Consider the following 21,825-nt stretch of genomic DNA (forward strand, 5'->3'; position numbering starts at 1 on the left):
ATCAGTTGAACATGTCCAGAGAAGGGCAACGAGGCTGGGGAGAGGTCTTGAGCACAAGCCCTATGATGTGAAGCTGAGGGAGCTGGGGTTGTTTAGCCTGGAGGAGTCTCAGGGGAGCCCTTATTGGTTTCTACAGCTACCTGAAAGGAGGTTGTAGACAGGAGTGGGTTGGTCTCTTCTCCCAGACAACCAGCACCAGAACAAGAGGACACAGCCTCAAGCTGTGCCAGGGAAAGTTTAGGCTCAAGGTGAGGAGAAAGTTCTTCACAGAGAGTTGTTAACCATTGGAATGGGCTGCATGGGGAGGTGGTGGAGTCACCGTCCCTGGACATGTTCAAAAAGGGATTGGACATGACACTTGGTGCCATGGTTTAGTAGTCATGAGGTACTGGGTGACAGGTTGGACTTGATGATCTTTGAGGTCTTTTCCAACCTTGTTGATTCTATGATTCCATGATACATGGGCTGTGCAAGGCACTGTACTGCAAGTTAGTGCCAAGCTGGTTATTCTCAGAGCTGTCATTAAATCACTGTTTAATTACAATTCATATATACCTCATAGGGTTAATAAATTTGGAATTATTGCTAAATCACAACTGTGTCAAACATATTAATCCATGATGCTGGCAGGAAACTTGCTTTAGTGTTCCATGCTCGTTCTTCTCTCAGTTCAGTCCTGAAGCTGTCTACCCATTAAGTGTCCAAAGAGATGTAACAGAATTGTAGAAGTATTCATTAGGAAAGAGGCCCAAATGGATCCCCAGTGGTAATAAATCCAGAGCCATGTCCCACACACTGATAGAGGGCAGCTTTTGGGATGGAGGAGTTCAAACCTGGACTCTGCATCAGATGACAGTGCTCCACAACAGCTCAAATACGGCTAACTCCAAATTCCCAAACTCTTCCAGTGAGTACAGCATTCTGCATAAACCCAAAGTGCTTAAAATGGCCAGAGAACCATTTCAGACTGGTTTTTGCTGCTGAGTACAAACAGAAGAGCTTCCAACTTCCACACTGGAACCAAAAGCAGCCTGGGTGCTGCAAGCACCCAGAGGAACTTCCTGTTTCTCCAACATACACTAACAGAACGTCCTCTCGTGTCTCACTTTGTCCTTAGATCTCTGAGGAAATCAGGAAGATAAAATATTCCAGCAGCAAAACTTTTAATTGCACAATTGGTAGTTGTAAAGCTTTAAACCATGAAATATTAGCATAAGAAAGTTCACTAGAAAGAGTTCTGACCGAACACCTGCCGTATCAACCATCTGCTCCAGTCATAAAGAGAGTAAGAAACCAAGCTGTGACAACTGTAAGCACCGGTGCGAAGCACAAGGCACTGCAAAAGGAGCCACACCTCCCCCATTTTGGTTAATTACTATCAGTTAGCCCCTTCCAGCCAAAGGACTTCTGGAGCTCAGTCATACACTGTCCATGTGAGTCAGACCCTTGGCACTCCCAGGTGGACCACCCTCAGCACAAGATCCCATCACCACAGTCAGCGCGGATACACAACTTCCAGCTCGTGCTCCTGGGAACACTGAATGGGTAGATCCCTGGGTACTGTGTCCAAGCTTCTGTCCTTGGCTTGGTTCGAGGCAATTAACCTCCCACTGAGCACTTCCCCAGCAGGTACCTGGACAGCCCTCATCTTGCATCTTTCTTGCGAGAGAAGTAAAAATCTATCCCTCTGTCCTTGTGCTGTGCTGGCATGTGTGTAGGTCCTCTCCTGCTCCTGGGATGAGGACCTCTTCCCTGCTGCAAAGGAAAGATGAACAGTGACAGATTTGCTAGTGCTGCAGAGTGAATCTGATCCCAAAGCAGCCTGCATGTGCAGAAAAACGTGCAGGTGGCACTTTTACCCTTGAGTTAACTAAAAAGGTGAGGACCTGAGAGGCAATAGCTCTGGCCTTGGACATGGGAAACTGGAGTTTCTGGTAAGGTCTGGACTTGTGTTTTCAAATGTATTTTGATACTCAGTTTGGGAGGGCTGAAGGAAGAGGTTCTTCTCCAGGCCTCAGTCATATTGGGCCACCTGTCCCTCCCAGTGTTATTTTAATGTCACAAGCATAGTGAGAGCCTGCTGGCCCACAGGGGAGGTGGAAAAGTGATCAAAATGGAACTCCTGCCTAATGGAGGAGTTTTTTGGGTTCATTGCTGCCTCAAATCAGTGTCTCACTGAGAGACTCCTTTGCAGGGTTTCTTCTCTGATCTCAGATGCACTCTTAAGAAGATGCTCTTAAGAAGAGCACTATGTATGCCCAGAAGGAAAAAAAACTGAATAAGAAAAGGTGCCTAGTAAGCAAAACATGCATGGGTTCATCCCTCAGCCCTAAAGCCCACTGGTCTGGCACAGGTTATATCCATATGACATAGGGTTGCATTGTCACGACTTGTGACAGCTCTTAGCACATGGTACCTTCAAACTTTGCATGGAGGAGATTCTAGAAGGTGCTTGCTGGCCCTGGCAAAACTGGGGCCAGCTGGGGCATACACTTGACAATTTAACCGCCTGGCTGACAGGAGGTCAGGACTTGGGCTTGTGCCTCTTTAGTTTGCTAAGACAGATACAGCTAAATAACCCTGGCTGCACAGTCCCTGCCCTAAGGTAACATTTGCATGAAAGCAGAACTCACAGATGCAGAGCAGTTGCCTGGAGCCCCACCTCCCCTCCACTGCCGTGTGAACCTTCCCAGCACTCACAAGCCTCTGGCTGATGTGTCGGCTCCACTCTGGGGCTGTTACTACTGGCTCTGGGTAGGTCTCACCAAGAGTCACTCCTGCCTGGGAGAGAGCAGCACTGCTCAGTACCCAAGGGGTGTGGATATCTGCTCCCTTTATGCCCTGTAGCTCTGGGACCCACAGTCGGACATAATCCCCCTGCAAACAGAAACAACAGGACAGGATCCATTCAGTAACCACCTCTAAGTGCCTTCCAGACAGGATCTTTCTTAACATGAAGAAGCTGGTACATTACAGCATCAGTCTTAGCCCCTCCTGCTAAACTCTCTACCCAGAATTAGTGCCTAAACACAGAAGCCTGGATACCGAAGCTCTTCTCCCAGACTCGCTCTGCAAGCACAGGAAGGAGGCAGAGGTGGTTTTCTAGTACAGTTCACCTGCCCTATTTTGGTCACAGTTAGATGAAGTTACTCCCAAGAAATCTCTTTCTTTCCAGTGACTGAAGGGAACTAGAGTGACCAGTTCAGCCACACACTCCTCTGTAAGTGGCAAGATGAATCCTCCTTTCCCCTGAATCTCTCCCATCACCTCTACTACTGTGCTCCCTCTTGGGACTAATTTCTAGTTCCTTGTTAAGTCCTGCTAGGCATGGTGCTGAAAGGCCAGCACACAGCTCTCCACAAGGCTAAGGAACAGCGTGGAAGCAGGTAATCCAGTAGGTGAAGAGGGGCTAAGCACATGGAAAGGGTGATTTATCTGATCCCACCACTTACAGAGGATGGTCAGAGGAGTCACAGGTTTAGTTTACTGCTCCATGTAAGCAGCTCCCTCTCTCTTGTCACTTCTGAGCTCTCCAAGAAGCTGCTCTGTGCTCAAGGAAATGTCTGTGTGAGCTACTGATGGTATGTGGCTGTTACCCAGAAGAAATGATGAAACACACAGAGCAAGGGCAGGGCAGGGAGCACACACTGAGCACCAGCCTCTCCAGGGACAGCGGCAGACTGTCAATGTCAGATCTCCCTGACTGTTGGCAAGATCACAGAACTGACTTTGTGGCACTATCCACACAGCAGTATCACACTTGCTTTGCTGCATTCTTTGTTGTAAGACAGCTAAACAAGACTTACACTGCCATCATAGTCCAGGCCTTGTTTAACCATGTTAAACTTCCTGCTGTCCCGGGGGTCGTTGCCGAGACCGGCGCTGTACAACCAGTTGCCGTAATTGCTACAAACATCATAATCCACCTTGAGAACAGAGGAAGAAAACAGTAAGAAGAGCTGGGCCAGCCCTTGGTGACTCTTATCTTCTGATCCACCCCTTATCTCAAGGGGAGAATTCCTTGCACAGGACTCAGTGTGGTCACACTGAGGGAGTCAGAGCCCTCCCATATAGGTACAGCTACCTGGCATTGAAGAGGATCATTCTGCTTGGCTGTCTTGTACTGCTGGGATCAGCTGCCCAGACCACTTTGTGGTCAATGAGACTAAGAGAAAGTCCAGCTAAAGTTCCTCTCCTAGTTTCCCTTTTTTTTTCCATAAAATTCCTTCTCTTTGTGCCTCCCTCTGGCAGACTTCATGACAACCAGCCCTAGCTTTTGAATGCTCATATGCCCAGAAACAGTAACCCAGTAGATTTCAAGTAGGAGAGAAAATTCTTCAAGAGCAGTTACCCAGAGGCCAGAGACTAGCAAAATCATCTCTGCTGATCCTATCAGGCAGAGCAGAGTGTAGACAGTGACCACACAAAGTGTGTGAAGAAGCAATCCATGCTAACACTGCTGGTTTTCCCTGCCATGCTCAGCCTTTGTCAGGCGATAAGCCTCAGCTCACAGGGACTTGGCAGAGGTGCTGTGCTATGGGAAACACTGGAGCTCCTGGGATGTACCCAGCAGGCTTCACATTGTCAAGTTATTCTACATCTAGCCAAACACAAAGCTCTCAAGGCTGGTTATATAAAACGGAACAAGGCTCCTGAAATAAGCATAAATGAGAGCAGAACATGAATGCTCTTCAGATGGGCATGGTGGCTTAAATCCAACAACAGAAACTTTCCAGTTGTAGGACAATTCAAAACTAGCTGAGGAGAGGAGTGGCAGTGATAGCAAACTGGGTGTGGGATCTCAGAGCATTCCTAGGAGGGGTGTCTGCATTGCAAAAGCCTGGTGCTGGCAGCTGGGCCAGAAAGAGCATGCAAGGACCTCGCTGAGCAGGTCCAGTGCTGCTCTCACTGACACCTCACTGTGCAGGATCAGTGCTGTCCTCTCTGGCACCTCACTGAGCAGGGAGTGCTGGTTAGTGCGATTCTCTTCTCCCTCTCCTGCAGCCACACTGACAAGTAGGCCACAAGGTGATGTTTCCAGAAGCTCAGCTGCTCCTTAAATTGGGGGCCTGAACACACCCAGATGGCAGGAGGCAGAAGGGAATGGGCTCTGCCATGGAGGTCCCTTCCCCCTTCTCTGCAAGAGCTGGGGTCAGGGTGATCAATAGCCAGTTGTACTCCCTGTGCCCCTGACTTCCCCTTCCTAGTAACACTTCCTCCAGCCAGTGAGATAAGGGAGGGAAGAAAGATACCATGAGAGGCCTGATCATGTGATTAGCATGCAGGAAAGCATGTGTGGGAGGTGAGGGCAAATCCAAGGGGGACTGCAGGAGGCAGGCTCATTTCCCCCTCAGCCTTGCCCCTTCCTGGCATTCTCTTCTGTTTGTTTCTCTCCGTTTCTTGGGGCCTGACCCTGTGAATGAAATCACAGCAGATATTTGCTGTTGAGGACACCAGAGGTCTCTGGCCTTGTCCCTGGCTCCAGCAGGTTTCAGAGATCTTGCCTTAGTCTCTCTGTCCATCTGGTCTGGAAGGAAAACACTAGGATCCTGCAGAAGTCCTGCACCATGTTAGTGTGCAAGCCCCCAGTGCTCACAGCACTGGTGTGAGACACAGCAATGTGAACAGCACTCAGACCTTCCTGTAGACCTCTGCAGTCAAAGCCATGTCAGAGCCCAGCTCCAAGGAAGCTCACAAAAGAAATTACCTTCACAAAAAAGCTCTTTTAACTGCAGATAACGGAGAGGTGACTGAGCTCACTCCATACCTCCACCCAGCCCAGTAAGAAGAAAGTTTCCTGATTCCCAGCAGCCTCTTGTATCCTGCAGACAAGATCTTTAATGTGAGGCTGATGTTAGTATTTGGTCTTTTTCAGTTGCTAGTGTTCAGCCTGGTGAAGAACCAATGGAGGTTCACCTCTCCTCAAACTCAATCTTCTCAGCATGGTACAACTGGTGTTCTATCCATCAGTATCACCAGAGATAATAGCAACCAAGTACAGAGCTGAGCTAGGTGCTCCCAGCCTGGTCTGGCCTTCCTGGGCAGAAGCTATGGAGACTGAGGACAGAGAAGTAATCCAACTGAGCTTGCATGGCTGCTTATAAGTATGTGAGAAACTAACTGGTGCTCCAGTTGCCAGGGAGGCCTGTGACTCACTAGAATGAGCTCCATCTCCAGCCAGGGTGGAGCCCTCTGGAAGCTGATCCAACCATTGTCCACACTTGCCTGTTCTTGACTGGATGGCTTCCCTGTCCACAGTGCTCAATGCTAAGTCCCTGTGCCAATGCTGGCTGCAGTGACCAGGACATATTTCCTTTTACATTCTATTTCTGGGCTGTCCTCCTCCCCAGCCTCTGGGGTGACCAAATCAGAGCACTGTGAACATAATTTAGGTTTGAAAGCTTTTTTGAGCGAGACAGATCTTTGGCTAAAACCCTACAATGGAAGGTCAAAGCTGCCACTGCAAACTTCCCAGCTACATCTTGGTTGATGGCAGCTTCACTGTGGCAAAACTCCCTTTCCTTATGTGAGCTTTGGGAAGTCCATACCATGCAAGCAGATCCGCCTGAAAACGACTGTATCCCACCTTCTTAGACACAACTGTCCTCCTGTCCATCACTAGGGGCAGGGGGCACAAACAACTGCAGACACACAGAAGGTTCCATCTTACCAGCAGGTACTCAAACCATTCTGCCCCCATCCTCCAGTCCAGCCCCAAGTCCTTGGTGAGAAAGCTGGCGACATTCTGCCTCCCTCTGTTAGACATGAAGCCGGTGGCAGCCAGCTCCCGCATGTTGGCATCCACAAAAGGAACCCCTGTTCTGCCATCTGCAGGGACAAAAGGCAGCACTGGGACATGAGGACCTTTTGGGGCACTCATAAACCAAGCTGTGGTCATGTATTCACAGCCATCCAAGCAGGCTAAGGCAGTGCCAGTATGCAGAAGCAGGTAGAGATTGCCGTGTGGTTTAGCTGGTGTGCAGCCACTCAAATCTACTGGAAACCAAAATGAAACTAAGAGGAATTCCTGGCAGCAAAGAGAAAAAAAACCAAACCAAGTTACAGAAGAATCTTAGGCTGGAGAAAACAATGAATCAAGTGGAATGCAGGGAATTTTGCAGAGCAAAATAAATGTACAGACAATAGTGAGGTGAGCCAAGAACAGAAAGATCGACAGGTGACTAATAGTGCAGAGGAATGAGTTGGAGAAGTGCCCCAGGGTGAGCACCTGAACAGCAGAGAGCCTTGTCTGGTTTTAAGGGAATGATTTATTGTACCTGTGTGCAAATACACACACATGGCATTAACATGAGGGAAGATAGATAGGTTTGTGTTTCACTAAGTCTGATACTCTAACTCTTAGTCTTCACAGAATCATAAGAATGGTTTGGGTTGGAAGGGACCTTAAAGATCCTCTAATTCCATCCCCCCTGCCAACTCCCTCCAAGTTCTGAAATATCATGCTTGCTAGTCATATGACAACACAGTTATAAAAGCTTAAGAAAAGCAAGGACATTAAAAGGCTGTGGCATCACAAAAGATGTGGTTTATTCTAACATAGCTTAACCTAACAAAAATCCATCAGAACAGAAAGGTAACAGGGCATTGTAGCATTGGTAAGAATGGCTGCTTGACCTCTCTGTTCTGCTAAACAGAAGGCCCCAACAGGTCATAAATATTTCAGCCTGGGCAGGAGAATCTAACTGCAGTGTCTCTCACACAGCAACCAGCAGCCAGACAGAGCTACTGGCCACTCATGACAGCCTGTGGGCCTGCTCCTGCATGGCGCTCAGCGTCAGAGGGAAGCTATGTACCCTGCACTCGCACTGAACCCAGGGGTTGGGCTCCTGTTTGGTGTGACAGTTTGAACGACAGGCCCCAAGCACTGTGACCGCTCCTGGGTAAACATGAGTTAGCCCTAGGGCACACCTTAGCATGCAGGCACACAGAGAACAAAAGCACACTTAGCCAGAGCTGAGGTTTCTACTGACCTTTCCAACAGTCAAAGAGCCGAAGATCCTTCTTCCAGGGCATCTCTTTATTTTGAAGCCCTGTTGAGGAAGAAAGTGAACTGCTAACAAAGACAAACACCAACACAGGCAGCTGTTAAGGTTTAGAGAGGATTTGTTTCTCCTTTTAGGTGGTGCAAAGGGGTTTCTTGTGCACACAGAATATGCTCAAGCCCTAACAGATTTTGATTATTTGTTTTGTGGGTGCTGCTCTTTCTTTTTTTTTAGTGTATTTAAAAATGTCTCAGACTTCACCAGTGGCCAGAGATGTGCTGTGGCCCAAGCCAGTGTTTCTTGTTCAGTTTTACTGTGGGATAAGATTTATGTGAAATTCATTTCTGTAGCAGATACTAAAGCCAGAATTACCTCATAGCAGCCCCCAGTAGCACTTTGCTCCTGCACTGAGGTAGGAACAGATGAGAATGACTTTATGGCTGCAGGGGCCCAGTGGCAATTACAATCTGTACAGTGCAATGGAGGCAGCAGGAACAGCTCAGCTCTAGCTCCAGACACCTAAGGTCATGCCCACCACTGGCATCCAGTGCCATCTGAGATGCCCTAGGGCATTTGAGACAGCCACATACACCTGGCAGATGTGACACAGGCCCTGAAGGAGATGTGCTTCTCTACAGACACAGCTAGATGCCAGGCAGCCTGCCCTGGGGCACCTAAACCAGTACTGTGTGCTAGGTATGGGCAGCTACAACATCACATGGAGACAGCTCACCCAGCACAGCAGCAGCTGTAGGGTTCCCTGACTATATGGACTAGATACATGAACTTGCACTGAGAGTTCAGACCCCACGTCATGTGTAGACACCTGCACTTCAGTGACTGTGTCTGGAGCTAAATAGTCTTGGTCTGATTCCCGTGCAGCATGAGGCAGAAAGAATATCTGGTGTCTTGAGACTCACACTGCTGGGTCACTGCCTGCTCTGTCCCGGATTCTCTGGTAAACTTGAGCAAGCCTGAAGCCTGGATTCTCTCCAAAGGTGGAGTGTCTCCAGAAACAGCATCTTCACTCTTACTGTGCTGCTGTTTCTCACTGACACGTGTTAATAACACCCCCTGCACCTAATCAGATTTGGGGCAGAAGTCTCAGTGTCTACACAGCATCCAGCAGTGTTGAGGCACTTCTGGTAACGACGCTGTGTCCCCAGCAACATCCCAGGCTGGTGACACAAGTGCTATCAGAAGAACACTTCTACAGCACAATGCCAACAGCCTCTTCTCTTTTCTCTCTTACCCTGTGGTAAGACTGCACCTTTCCTCCCCAGATATGGTGATCCATACACACCTCTTAACGAGAAAATCCTCGTGCCGTACTTCAGGGCCACAAATCGGAAGTAATCCCTCCACAGCAGTTCGAACAGGACCCTAAACACAAAGCAGTGCCTGTAGTTCACTGTGGGACAGGCAAAATTACTGAAGCAGGATTTTGCTTCCATGGCACCCATCATTAGCACCATGAAGTTTATTCACAGTGAGCAATTTCATGTTCCTCCCAGTTCCTGCCCCAAGCCTGCTTATCTAGCCTGTACCTGGTTGACTGCAGTGGGAGCAAACTTTGCATGAATCACATGGGAAGCTTTCCTTAACTCCAATGCAAGAGCAGAAGAATTTCAGGCAACCTGCTTCTCATCCATCCCTCCTGGGATATAATTCCCCAGAGAGCAGGGTGAGGACCTGATTCAGCTTCACACTTCCGCAGGAGCGACCGTGTCAGCACATTCCTGAGAGCTCTGCATCGATTTCGGCAACAACCTTTGCAAGGGACTCAAAGGCACCTTGCAAAACTGGGTTTATAGTGATCTAGTTTGTGAGATCAGGTGCTGGGCCCACAGAAAACAGACAACTTTTACACAACTAGAGCTTCTTATAAGATGAAGTCGTGTCAGCCTCTCAGACCTGCTTCAGCTCTTGGGCACATCTGAAATATCCTTCTCAGCTTACAAGAGCTTTCTGGGAAACCTGATTACAAAAGGGGAAAGCCCAAATGCTAAAAACCAGTGTCAGGATACTGAGGTTCAATGAATCCTTCCTGTGCAGACACCAAAACCTGTACTTCACTGAAAAATTTACTTCAGGGCCTGGGAGCTTGACAGCTTCATTTTTATCATTGTTTATCACTTTAAAACACTCAGGTCACCACAGCACCCTGGCTGCAGGCAGGGTGGCTGGATATTAGATGGAAAAACATGAGTTCATTCTTCAAGGCCAAGGTGAGGTGAGAAAGAGCATGGGTGACAAGGTGGGATGCATTAAGCCCAATTCCTAGTCCCCTCTTCCCTTTTGCTATGGTGGCATGGTCATGGCCAGGCAGCCAAGCAAGCAGGGGGCCATTTACTGGACTGTGGCCAGAGGTGCCTCTGACACCACGTGATTTGTACCAGTTGCAGAGTCCCTGAACCTCTTGGGTGAGACCATCTTCAACCCCCCTGGCTTTTATTTGTAAGTCTTCCATCCCATCTAGTCCATAATAATCATAGAACCATAGAATCAATAAGGTTGGAAAAGACCTCAAAGATCATCAAGTCCAACCTGTCACCCAACACCTCATGACTCTAAACCATGGCACCAAGTGCCACGTCCAATCCCCTCTTGAACACCTCCAGAGATGGTGACTCCACCACCTCCCTGGGCAGCCCATCCCAACAGCTATACAACTAGAGGGACAGTGCTGTTTTAAAAACCATGAACCACAGTCTCCTAGCAATAGTAGTGACAACTAGAATGAATAATCTTTACTTATGAAGTGCTTAAAATCTCTGGATGTCAAAGGCAGACTAATAAATCCATACTGAACCAGAAATGCAATGCAACCCAAGAGGAACCAGACAGCAGGCACAGGAAAAACAAACATTCATTAAGAAGGAAGTTAACAAATCACTCTCTTCTGTGTGTGAGGTGCTGGTTTCCTTTTCAGATGAAACAGGCAGGCCCTTACCAGTATGTGCTCTGATTTGCTGTCCTCTCTTTTTCATACTTCTGGATCTGCTCATAGATATATCGAGGTGAGATGCAGCCCAGCGCCAGCCTGCAAGCAGAGGAATGATGTCCTGAACACAGTGCAGGACTGGCAGCCTGATGGCTGCATGGAGGGAGTGCAGGGGCAGTTCTGAGACTACAGCTGTTGTCTGAAAAGTTTGCTCAGTTTGTACCTCTGCAGCTTCCCAAAATCAGGTTGCATGACTCTGAAAGTCTGCAACCTCATAATGAACACCCACCCCCTTCCCAGCATATGGCTGTTACAGCAGTCTCCAGCCTACTGAGACAAATCATTTCACACAAGTTTGACAAGCTCTGCCTGAAGGAATTTGATCAGCTGGTGACTTAGTGCACCTACACCAAACCCAAACATGGATCTCAAATGTCAATCTCTACATCACCTGCCTTAGCTGTTCACAGCCCTCCTTTAACCACAAACTCACTTATCACATGCCCGGGCCACCTTTTCCTGCAGTGCCTCATTTGAGCCACCACAGAAGGCAATGACCTGCTGAACAACTCAGGCAGGGCTGGAAAACTAGGGAATCAATGCCAGCTCTGGCATTTCAGCCCACTTGTTTGTTTCCAAATCAGTGCCGTGCAAGACAGGAAAGAGCTTGTCCACTCCAACCCCATCATGATAAGGAACAACTTGTACCTTGATTTTCATAGACATGTGGTTTATAGCAGTTTCCCACTAGGGCTCATGGAAACATTTGCTGTTCTGATGAATTTTTTAGGGATTAAAAAAAAGTGAGGAAGAGCCTAAAGAGTTTTTCCTTAGCTGTTGAGCAGCTCTAACACTTAAAAGGAAATGGACAGTTTGAGGTGTGATTGAGTGGTTGCAATCTGAACCGCTCCGATTTTGATCATCTGAGAGAGGAATGCCTTGGGGCAGGCAGATCAGGACTGCCTGTTCTGGCCAAATGGTCAGCTTAGGAAAGCTCGGGGGGAGGCTACAAATAACAAACTTCTGCAGTGCTAGTGGTCTTGGGATCCCAAAGTGCCACGAGGTGGAGCCATTCGCTGCAACCACCGAAGCACAAAGCCGCCTGAAAATACCAAATCCTGACCTGTAACAGCCTCAGAAAATCGTTTCAAGTTGCAATTCTGTCGGGAGAACGCTCCGGGTGCTCTCAGCATTAGCCTGAACAGGGCTCTGCTGCTGCAGTTCAAGTTCAGAATTAACTTTCCCCCTTTCCCCCTTAACCAAACCCCTTATTTAGAAGTCATCAAGTTTAACCAAACAAGAGATCCTTTTGCAATAGGAATAAACAGAAGTGTCTCTTCACCCCACAGAAAAAGGGAATGGCTGTGAGATGAGTGACTTGCAGTGACCTCAGTATTCTGCAAACCAGGACTGGACTGAGTCCTGCTGCAGCCCTGTTCACACACTGGCTGCTCTTAACAACCCAGATGCACAGAACAGCACAAAGCCAAAGATGAGCAGGGTGTCTGTCCACTGCCCTGTTCACATCACAGCTCCCAGCACACTGGGCACTTGGCACAATACTTCAGCAATTCCTCACTGCAGGAATGTTCCCAGGGAATCACTGCCTGGAAGCACAATGAAGAGCAGCTCTGAAGCTGCTGTACCCCACCTAAAAGGGCAAAAGGAGTCACACCAAGAACCCTACCCAAGCCCAGCAAGCACTCAGCAGATAGGTAACACCAGTTTGGGATGGGAACAGAGAAGGAGCTTCCATCTCACAACAGAAATGTTTACCAGGGTGCAAATTTGGTTGAGTAATCCATTCCCACCAGTCCATTCCGAGTCTCCTTGTAGGATGCAACCAAGTTCTGTGTGAGCAAAAGAACAAAAGGGTTTCATGTTTTACGGACAGAGTGGAAAAGTATTTTCTTTCATGCTGGAGCCAGGGCAATCTGGCAGGGCTGGGCTCCCTCTCATGGCTGCCTGCAGGGATTACAGAGCTGCCAAATTACTGCCTCCAGTGCACAGGAATTAATCACACCGGCAGTTTTCATTGTAGCTCTGGGATCCCCGTTTCAGCCTGTAGCACATTTTTCTCTGCAAGCACCATGAACCTGGCTGTGAGGCTCCCTGCACACACCCACCTGCCTCTGGATCAGCAATTCATTTACAAGAACCAGTGGCATTTTTTCATGTGGCTGCTTGTTTGGGTTTGAGAACCACCATATCTGACAGCACTAAGCTGCAGGAATCCTGACCATTATTTTTGGGCTACCTGCACTTACAGTGGGCTGCAGAGCTCCCATCTTCACTCACAACACAGAGCACAGAGAAGCCTTCTGTCTCCTTCACTGCACAGTTACAACTGCTAAAGGACTGTTCTAGTTCACTCAGGGATGACAATGTTTACATAAGAAGAGAAGGAGCAGGTTTTCCAGCACTGATTGCATTAATGCTTGACCAAGAGTAGAAGCTATGCATGCTTGTATTGGTCATGGCTGGGACAGAACTGATTTTCTTCACAGTACCTGGTATGGGCTGTGGTTTGGGTTTGTGCTGAAAACAACATTGGTAACACAGGGATGTTTTAGTTACTGCTGAGCAGTGCTCACACAGAGTCAAAGCTCCTCACACCACTCCATCCAGTGGCTCGGGGTGCACAAGGAGTTGGGAGGGGACCCAGCTGGGACAGCTGACTCCAGCTGACCAAAGGGATATTCCATGCCATGTGATGTCATGCTTAGCATATGAAGCTGGGGGAAGAAGGAGGAAGGGGGCATGTCCAGAGTGACGGTGTTTGCCTTCCCACGTAACCATTACACATGAAATGTCTTTATCTCAACCATAAGTTCTCTCACTTCTACCCTTCCAATTCTCCCCCCCATCCCACTGATGGGGAGTGAGGGAGTTGGAGTGGCTGTGTGGGGCTGAGCTGCTAGCTGGGGTTAAACCACAACGAGGATCCACAACAGCAAGGCAATGCAGGAACTTCTGAAGCAAGGCAGAAAGAATCCCCTGGGGGATGCCCCAGTGAGGGCACTGGGCACAGCACTCTTCTTGAGCTGTCTCATCTGGAGAGATGCTACCCTCTTTATCCCCAAAGCTGTGTAGGATCTGATGCTGTTGGAAGCCAGCATTCATGTCTTTGTCTAAATTCACCCAAGGCAAATTTAAGGCAGTTCCTCAATGTAGAGCAGGAAGAAGTTAAAAAATGGCCGGGGCATGGAGGCAAAATGCAGTCAACAGCAGCTTCACTCTACCAAGGCAAGGGAGCAAGAAGTAGCTGTAATTACTGCTGCAAGGTTTTAACTAGACTGTCAGGAACTTGCTGTTTTTAACTGTGGGCAGCAGCTTGGCTCAGTTGTTCCTCACCCCAATTGAAACTGCAGCCCTTCAGGCCACTCTTCATGCCTCCAAAATGAGGAACTGCATTGCTGATGAGGTGGGACAGGTGAGTAGAAAGGGCAAACCAAGGTAAAGGAACTACAAAAAAAATCTTCCCAGGTCCCAAAAGCTGATGGAAAAAAATTCTCAAGAGGGATGGCCACCAGACTAGGTTCTGAAGTACTTGGCTTACAATCCCAATTCCTGGATGACTTCTCTCTGAAAAACTGAAATAATGCTAATTCCCTCTCTGTGAAGTGCTATACAGGAGCTAGGGAAACATTATTAGGAAGTGAATTGCAGCCTCACCCACCTGCACAGCCGTCTGTACAAGGGGGAGGATGTAGACAAGGAAATGTGAGAGTTACCGTGTCCCAGAGATAATACTGCAGCCTCATTAAAGCCTGGGTCTCTCCTCCGCTGCAGGGGAAGGCTGTCCGTGGCTCAGTCACAGGATCTGCCACAGAAAACACCACCACCCTCTTAACCCCCAGAAAAGAATCTCAAGGGCAGGCAGCTTAAAATCTAGGGATGTTCAGCAATAGGGCTATCTGCTTTGGGGACATAAAAGACTGTGCCCTGAGCTTCCTTTAAGACAAGGGTCTCCTCAAACACAGTAAAAATTACCAAGAGGATGTTTACTACCCAGCTGTGGGCCAGTTCCTCCACACAGGGAACTGACCTCCATGTGAGTGAATAGAAGCTTAGTTACAACTTGAAGGGCCACCACTGCCTTTGGGAGGCCTCCACGGTTTGATTCTCAGCAAGAAAAATCCCTAAGCAGGATTTCATGGGAGCAAATTAAGTTTTCTTACCCTTCTGTCCCAGCTCCTCCATTGTAGGGATGCACCCTTCTTCCACCCCTGGAGCCAGAGGCTTTAGCTGATCTGCCATCCGCAGGGTCGGCCGCACCTTTGCCTCAGATTCCACCGCTCTTCGGAAATGGGTGTAGACATCAGGCAACCTGCACAGATTACAGCAGTCTCATCTCCACAGGAAGGCTTTCCTGGGCCCTCCACACAGAAGCCTCTGCAGCTTCCAGGCTGTGCTCTCCGCGGGGCAGAGAGCGTGCTTGTGCTGCATACGGTCCCTGGCACAACAGAGGCAAATGCCCCTGGGGCTAGCAGCAATCAGCTCGGTCCTTCACTTTCTTTCTTTCTCCTTCTGATGTAAATGGTGCTGTTTTAATCTGAGGTGTGTACTGATGGGGCAATCCACGAAGGTCAGATTTCTCTCACCTAACTTCTGACAACCCCTAAGGCTGACCACAGCCACATTTGCAACTGCCTGCTGCCTTTTTGGTCAGTGAAGAGAAACTGGCACTTTTATGGCCTGACTCTTCTGCCCTGTTTCATGCACTTTCTGTAGGACAGCACGTATCACTCACCCATCTACTACACCCCAAGTGACTACTGAGGGAGCCATGAAGAGTCCACAGGCAAAATGCTACTGTCATAAGCAGCCACGTTTAGCGAGATGGGGTAATGGAGGAATCCCACAAGGACTCTGGACACTGCATACTAAGTATCCAAGCTGTGCTGGTGGAAGGGCAAGGAGACATCAGGCCCTCAATACATACTCAAACAAACCCCTCAGCTTTATGCATATTGAACCATAAATCCTTCTAGGTCCCTTCCCTTGATGGGAAAGGCATGGCAGCACTGTTTGTTAATGCAGATGGACCAATAAGTCCCTTTCCTGGGTCTAAGAGCCCTCCTGAGCAGTTCACTGGAGTAAGAAACAGAGAGGACAGTGAAGGAATAGGTGACACCACAGAGCAGCCCACCTGGCAATAGGCCTGAAGGGAAGGTCATCCCGATGGTACAGCGTGGAAGCCCAGAACGTGTGAACCTTCACCCCGTGTTGACTACACACCTGGCACAGCCCCTTCTCCACATCCAGTTCCTCCTGTGTGGCCTGTGAGAACAAAATGCAGTGAGACCATGATCCTGCATGCACACAGACCCTGGTCCCTGGTCTTGCCCTTCTCCCTCATCTCCACATTTAACATTGTCCTTGCAAAGAGAGGTGCACAGAAAAAATCTCTGACTATTTCCCTCTGCCAAACCCAACAAGTGTTTTCACTCCCCATTAGTAGTGCCAAAGCCAGAACAAGGAAATCCTTTCATGTGGGACACTGTTATGGACTGGAAAGGTGACTGGGTAAATATACATGAAAGAAATCCACTGAAGGTTCAAACCACTTGTGAAGTGAAATCACAGTGAAGACAGGTCAGTGACACACCAACCACTTCAGCAGTCCAGGATCAGACTCATCTTCTGTTCTTCAACACACTGGTGGGCATCTGCCTAAAGATGGGTGCTGTCAACTCACTGTGGGCCTTTTCTACACTCTATACAATATACCCCAGCAGCCAGCTCCCTGTGCAAGGAAGCTGCCAGGAAAAGGGAGTTTGATGCAAACAGCAGGAGAAATTAACTCAGTGGACCCAAAATGTCAGTTGCAGGAAACTCCTCTTTCTCCAGACATATCACATGCAAGTGATCAGTGACAAATAGCTGCTGTCATCCAGCAAGGACTCCTACCCAGACACCTATACCATCCTCATCCTAGGAGCTGGCCATTCTCCCCAAGGTGAACACTACCACAGACAAGAAAGGCTCTGGACACACAGGATCTGCATCACCATTTGTTGCAGGAGGAACCTTCACAACCTAATTTTATCTTTTAGCAATGTCACTCAAGTATTTCCTTTACCTCTTCATGGAAAGCCACAGCACTGACAGAACCCAGCTGAGTAATCAGATCACTGACCACATCTTCTGGCTTCCCCTTCCTCACAACCAGGGTACTGTGAACAAAAAACATCGTTCTGAATTAGGTTTGATATTATTGTTACCTGTGTGTACAGGAGGCCCTAGTCCCAGCCCAGGCTCCCATGTACTAGTTCTCCATGGAGCATGGACAGCATGTAGAGGAAGACAGACAGGACTTGACTAGCCTACATGTTTTTGAACCCACTGAACACAGCTCCTAAGCCTCTGGGGCTGAGTTTGTGTCAAACACATTTTCCACCCTGGATGCCTTAGAAAGGATGGCTGGGCAGAAAGCCAGACTGCTACCTAAAAGTAAATCTGTTCACCCTTAGAACACTAAGGCTGAGATTCAAGAACTGATTTCTCTTTCAACCCCTTTAGACCCCTCTCCACTTTCTTGTGGGAGTATACAGAGGAATTCTTTCCTCTGAACACTCTGTGTTCCTAACAGAGTCAACAAAACTTCTACCTTGTGACCTCACCAACTGCCCAGCTGAGTAGCCAGGGCACCAGATCAAAAGAGAAGCTGTGGTGAGAAAGTTGGTCACAGGTGGGTGCAGAGATCTTTGAGATGCTTCAAGGATCCATGACTTTGATTCCCTGTATCTCTCCCTCTCTCACTCACACACGCACTACCGTGTCATCTAACAAAGGCACGTGATGAAGAATTTCTTGAAGGGGTAACACATTGGTTTTGCCAGAATAATTTAAAGCCCAACTGAAAAGTTTCTTCAAAGATGGGCTAGGTGTGAAGAAGGCAAAGCATGCTGCTGAGAGAGCTGTTCCCCTTACTTCACACGGAAAAGCAAAGGTCAAGCTGCCTACAGGGAACACCGCTGACTGGACATGGAGAGATTTCTGGCTACCACTACATTAAGAAGATATTTCATGGTTGAAATGGAGCCAAGTTCTCAGCATGGCTCTTCACAAACACATCTCTCACTGCAGAAAACCACTGTCAACTTCAGCCAACTCCTACAAAAAATCCGTGAGGCACAAGGAAGGATGCAGGCCACAGCGGCTTGTGTCATTGCCGACACCTTCATGTCTCCAGTCATCAGGCCTTTGGCCAAAGAGCTCAGGGCTGACACCCATCTGTGTTATCTTGAGTTCAGCAAAGCAGAACTCCACCGTCTGGATGGCTCTGTGCTCCTTTGCAGAGGCCACAGCAGGTCATCTGGACAGGGGTTATGCATGGGACCCTATGGTACCTAACAAAAGGACTGTGGCTCTCTAACGCAAGCCATCACCAGAGCCCAGAGCATCTGGCATGACTTGACTCACAGCACAGGTATGTGCTGAAAATGAGCGGAGGGGGGAGGCGGGGGGGAGGGAAGAAAGAAAGAAAAACAAAATACATGTTGTTTTCACAGTGCTTTCTCGACTACCTTCCTTTTTTCTTGAGCGTTTCCCTTAGATCCTTCACACTTTCCAGCAAAAACCGAAGCCGATGGGGCCCTGTCTTTGGGAAGCCGTAGCAGTGGGTGCGCAGGTAATGCCGCGGGTCGAAGCAGTAGAGGGGAATAACGAAATCTGCGTTGCTCTGAGCCCAGTGCAGCACCTGGGAACGCAGAGAGGGCCGTGGCAGCTCCGGGGGAGGATGCAGCACGCCCCTGCCCCGGGACTACCTAGCAACGGGGTTATTTCCAAAGACAGAGCCGGGGGGCGCCGGACGGGCCGTACCTGGTTATCGTGGACGCGCAGGTCGCAGCGCAGCAGGCAGACCGCCGTCCTCGCCGCCCCCGACATGGTGCTTCGTCCCGCCCCACAAGGCGGCGAAGTGCCCTCGGCGCACCCCGCTCCCTCCTTACCGCTCCGGTTCCCCCTCAGCCCATCTCACCCCACTGGCACGCCTCCCGCTCCGCCCGCTGCCGCCTCACGGCCCCGCTTCCCTCTCGGGAGGAGTCGTCCCTCCCCCGGCTCCCTGCGGCCACCGCCGCCTCCCTGCCGGCCAGTGGGACGGGCAGGTCTCGCCCCGCGGACCCTCGCCGGGCAGCGCGGTTGGGGCTGCGTGGGCGCAGAGGAGGCGGCGGGCTCGGGCGTCCCTTTCTCTTGGTCTGGTGTCCCCAGCGCCTTGCCACGGCAGCCTCTCACCAGAGCCCTGCCCCGGCCGGTCACACTGCTGAATTTGTGGTTTCCCTCGATAATCTCTTTATCTTCCACGTAACAGCAGCTGGGAATCACCTCGCAGAAGCGTGGTCCTGTTGCGTTCTCCGTACTGAGCAACCCCAACTCAGCCTTTCTTCATTGAAGTGCTCCAGTCCCTCTGATCATTGCAGCCCTTCTCTAGACCTGCTCCAACAGATTCATGTCCTTCCTGTGCTGAGGGCTCCAGAGCTGAAGGGCTCCAGAGCTGGGGCACAGTATATGCTGCCTTTGTGCTACTCCACAGGTTCTCCTAGGGTGGGAGAGGATGTGGAAAGGGTTGCCGTGTTGCAGCAAGGAGTTGGTGACGATTGAGAATCTGGGTTTACAGAAACGAATTGCTGCAGCTCATTCAAGTACCTGAATTGCTGAAGTGGAGCCACACAGACTTTTAGTTTAGTTTACTCAGGATTGAATGTGGTACCCAAACCCCAGTGGGCCCTGGAGAGTGCTGGCTAGATTTCCATCTGCTGCAGTCCTGCAGGTCCTCCACGTGCAATCTGCATCGTCTGGCTGAGGGAAGTGATGCCGATTCCTCATACAACCCACATGACACATCATCTCCTGATTTCTTCTTTTCTGTGAAACAAGGGCTCCTTTTCCTGGCTCAGCAGACTGCAGCCCACTGAAAGAACCAGTGACTCATCCCACAGGGCTCCTGTGTGGTGAGAGAAAAGTAGAGCCAAAACTTTGGCTCATGCCCAAGGCAAACACTGTTGTTGGCTTGCAATGCGTGTGCCACAGAAGCCAACGCTGCTCTTTATCATATCAGAAATGAAGGGATTTGACAAATGCAGTTTATAAATCTTCTGCTTGTCTTTGCTTTCATTTGGACAAGGACAAACAGTGCAGTTGGCTTTCCTTTTGTTTGCAGTCAGTTTTCCCCCACAATGTCTTGGTTGACATTAAGCTCGGCCAAGTCTGGCAATAATGATATCCTCTTGTTGCTTACTCATAGGTGACTATCCCACATTGGCTGTCTATTCTTTTGAGGAGTTTTGGTTATGTTAAAGGTTGATAATTGATGACCTTCCACCATGACAATAAAGCTTTCATCCACTGGACAGTCTGCCTCTAGCACTGCTGGTCCTTTGCACCACTGATTACAGTCTTTGGTATGTCATCCATCAATGTCCCTGTTCATAAGCATCTGTGCCCCACTCCATTCATGATGCATACCTCCACCTTAATTCAGATGGTGTTTCATGTGTCTAAAGTAACAAATTGACCTGAATAATGTTCTCTTTCATTTTGGAAGCAAATCCCAACCGATGCTTCCTTTAAGTCTCTGTGAGAACAACACTTTTGCATTTAGCTTGTCATGCATGAAATGTTTGACATCATGATTTGATGTCTTACTGAGGCTCCCTCTGAGCCCTTTACAGAATCTTGAATCATGTCATCATAAGCTGTTTTCATAAAAGCACAAAACCTCCATGATCAGCATCTAGAGCAGGACTGTTCAGAGACAGACTGCAGTGATTCTGTTGCCAGTCCTGCTGCACCCAAGCATATGCTCTAATGTTTCTTTGACAAGCAGAGCCTCATTTTTTGTGGATTTGAGCAGCATGTTAAATCCTGTGCACCAGTGTGGAACACCTCTCTCTTTTCATGCATATCTGATCCACCTAGACCTATATTTCAGCTTTCTGAACACTTAGTAACAGCGGCAACCTGCCTTTAATACGAAGACCTCCCATTCCAGAGACAATGCTTTGATGTTTTGGCTGCTATAGTCTTGGCAGTCACTTTTGTGATGGAAGCAGAAGGACACAGCCGGTGCTCAGAGTTCAGTTCACTGCTCACATAAATTCAGTCACTGTTCTTACTGGTCAGGGATTTTTCCCTGGTGTCATTTGTCATGCCACCTGGTTTGGAGGGATCTTGCCATCAGCTGTGGTGTAAAGACCATGAGGCTTTGGTCCCCTGATTGTTTTCATAGGAGAACATCCAGACCGATTGCTCTTTGTAGTTCAGCTTGTGACCACTCTTCATTAAATCTGTCATTTCCTCTTCTGCCTTTCAGCAGCATTTCCTCTGTCAGGAACCTAATGACCCTCTACAGACTCTCATCCTCCTACAATTACTGAATTTGTCTAGGTTTGCCAAGTGGCTTAAATACCATTTAGCATTTAGTGTCAGCTACTGCTTATGGCCATCACATGGGCTGGCACTTCCACCTAACTTGTATTATGTCCTCAAAATACCAGTAAAAATATCTACAAGGTAAAGGCTCAGACACACATCACTGCCACTGGTGTAGCTTAGTATCAGTTAAATGTACTCAACTCTGTAATTCAACGTGGCTCCAACAGAGCTAACCATGAGTTTGCTTCGACCCTCCGTTGACTAAAAACCTCAATTTAAAAGGACTTTAAAATAAAATGGAATAAAAATTACAATAAAGAAAAAGAAAACAAAACAACATCCACAAAAATAACCAAAAAAAAAGGAGAAATTGTGATTTTTGTGGTCACACCTGAGAGCATGTCTTTGTTGTGTTCTGATCTACGCTTCTTAGGTTCTTGGAATGGATCATTTCAACCCCCTGTAGCAGAATTTCTTCTGCTGTAAAATGGATGTAACATC

General features: G+C 48.7%; 1 protein-coding gene across 1 annotated transcript; it reads right to left on the reverse strand.

The window, feature by feature from the left end:
• Positions 1–1,100: 1,100 nt before the first annotated feature.
• Positions 1,101–18,916, reverse strand: LOC104298987 (cryptochrome DASH-like). The gene is made up of 14 exons (XM_009899125.2): positions 18,775–18,916; positions 18,480–18,652; positions 17,033–17,126; positions 16,100–16,230; positions 15,129–15,277; positions 14,682–14,770; positions 12,724–12,797; positions 10,957–11,046; positions 9,307–9,386; positions 7,992–8,051; positions 6,671–6,828; positions 3,807–3,926; positions 2,701–2,877; positions 1,101–1,755 (listed from the first exon to the last, which is right to left on the reverse strand). The coding sequence occupies exons 1-14, from the start codon at positions 18,838–18,840 to the stop codon at positions 1,645–1,647; spliced, it is 1,572 nt and encodes a 523-aa protein (XP_009897427.2). The 5' UTR covers positions 18,841–18,916; the 3' UTR covers positions 1,101–1,644.
• Positions 18,917–21,825: the final 2,909 nt, after the last annotated feature.

Source organism: Dryobates pubescens, chromosome 21, assembly GCF_014839835.1.
Source record: "Dryobates pubescens isolate bDryPub1 chromosome 21, bDryPub1.pri, whole genome shotgun sequence".
NCBI lineage: Eukaryota > Metazoa > Chordata > Aves > Piciformes > Picidae > Dryobates > Dryobates pubescens.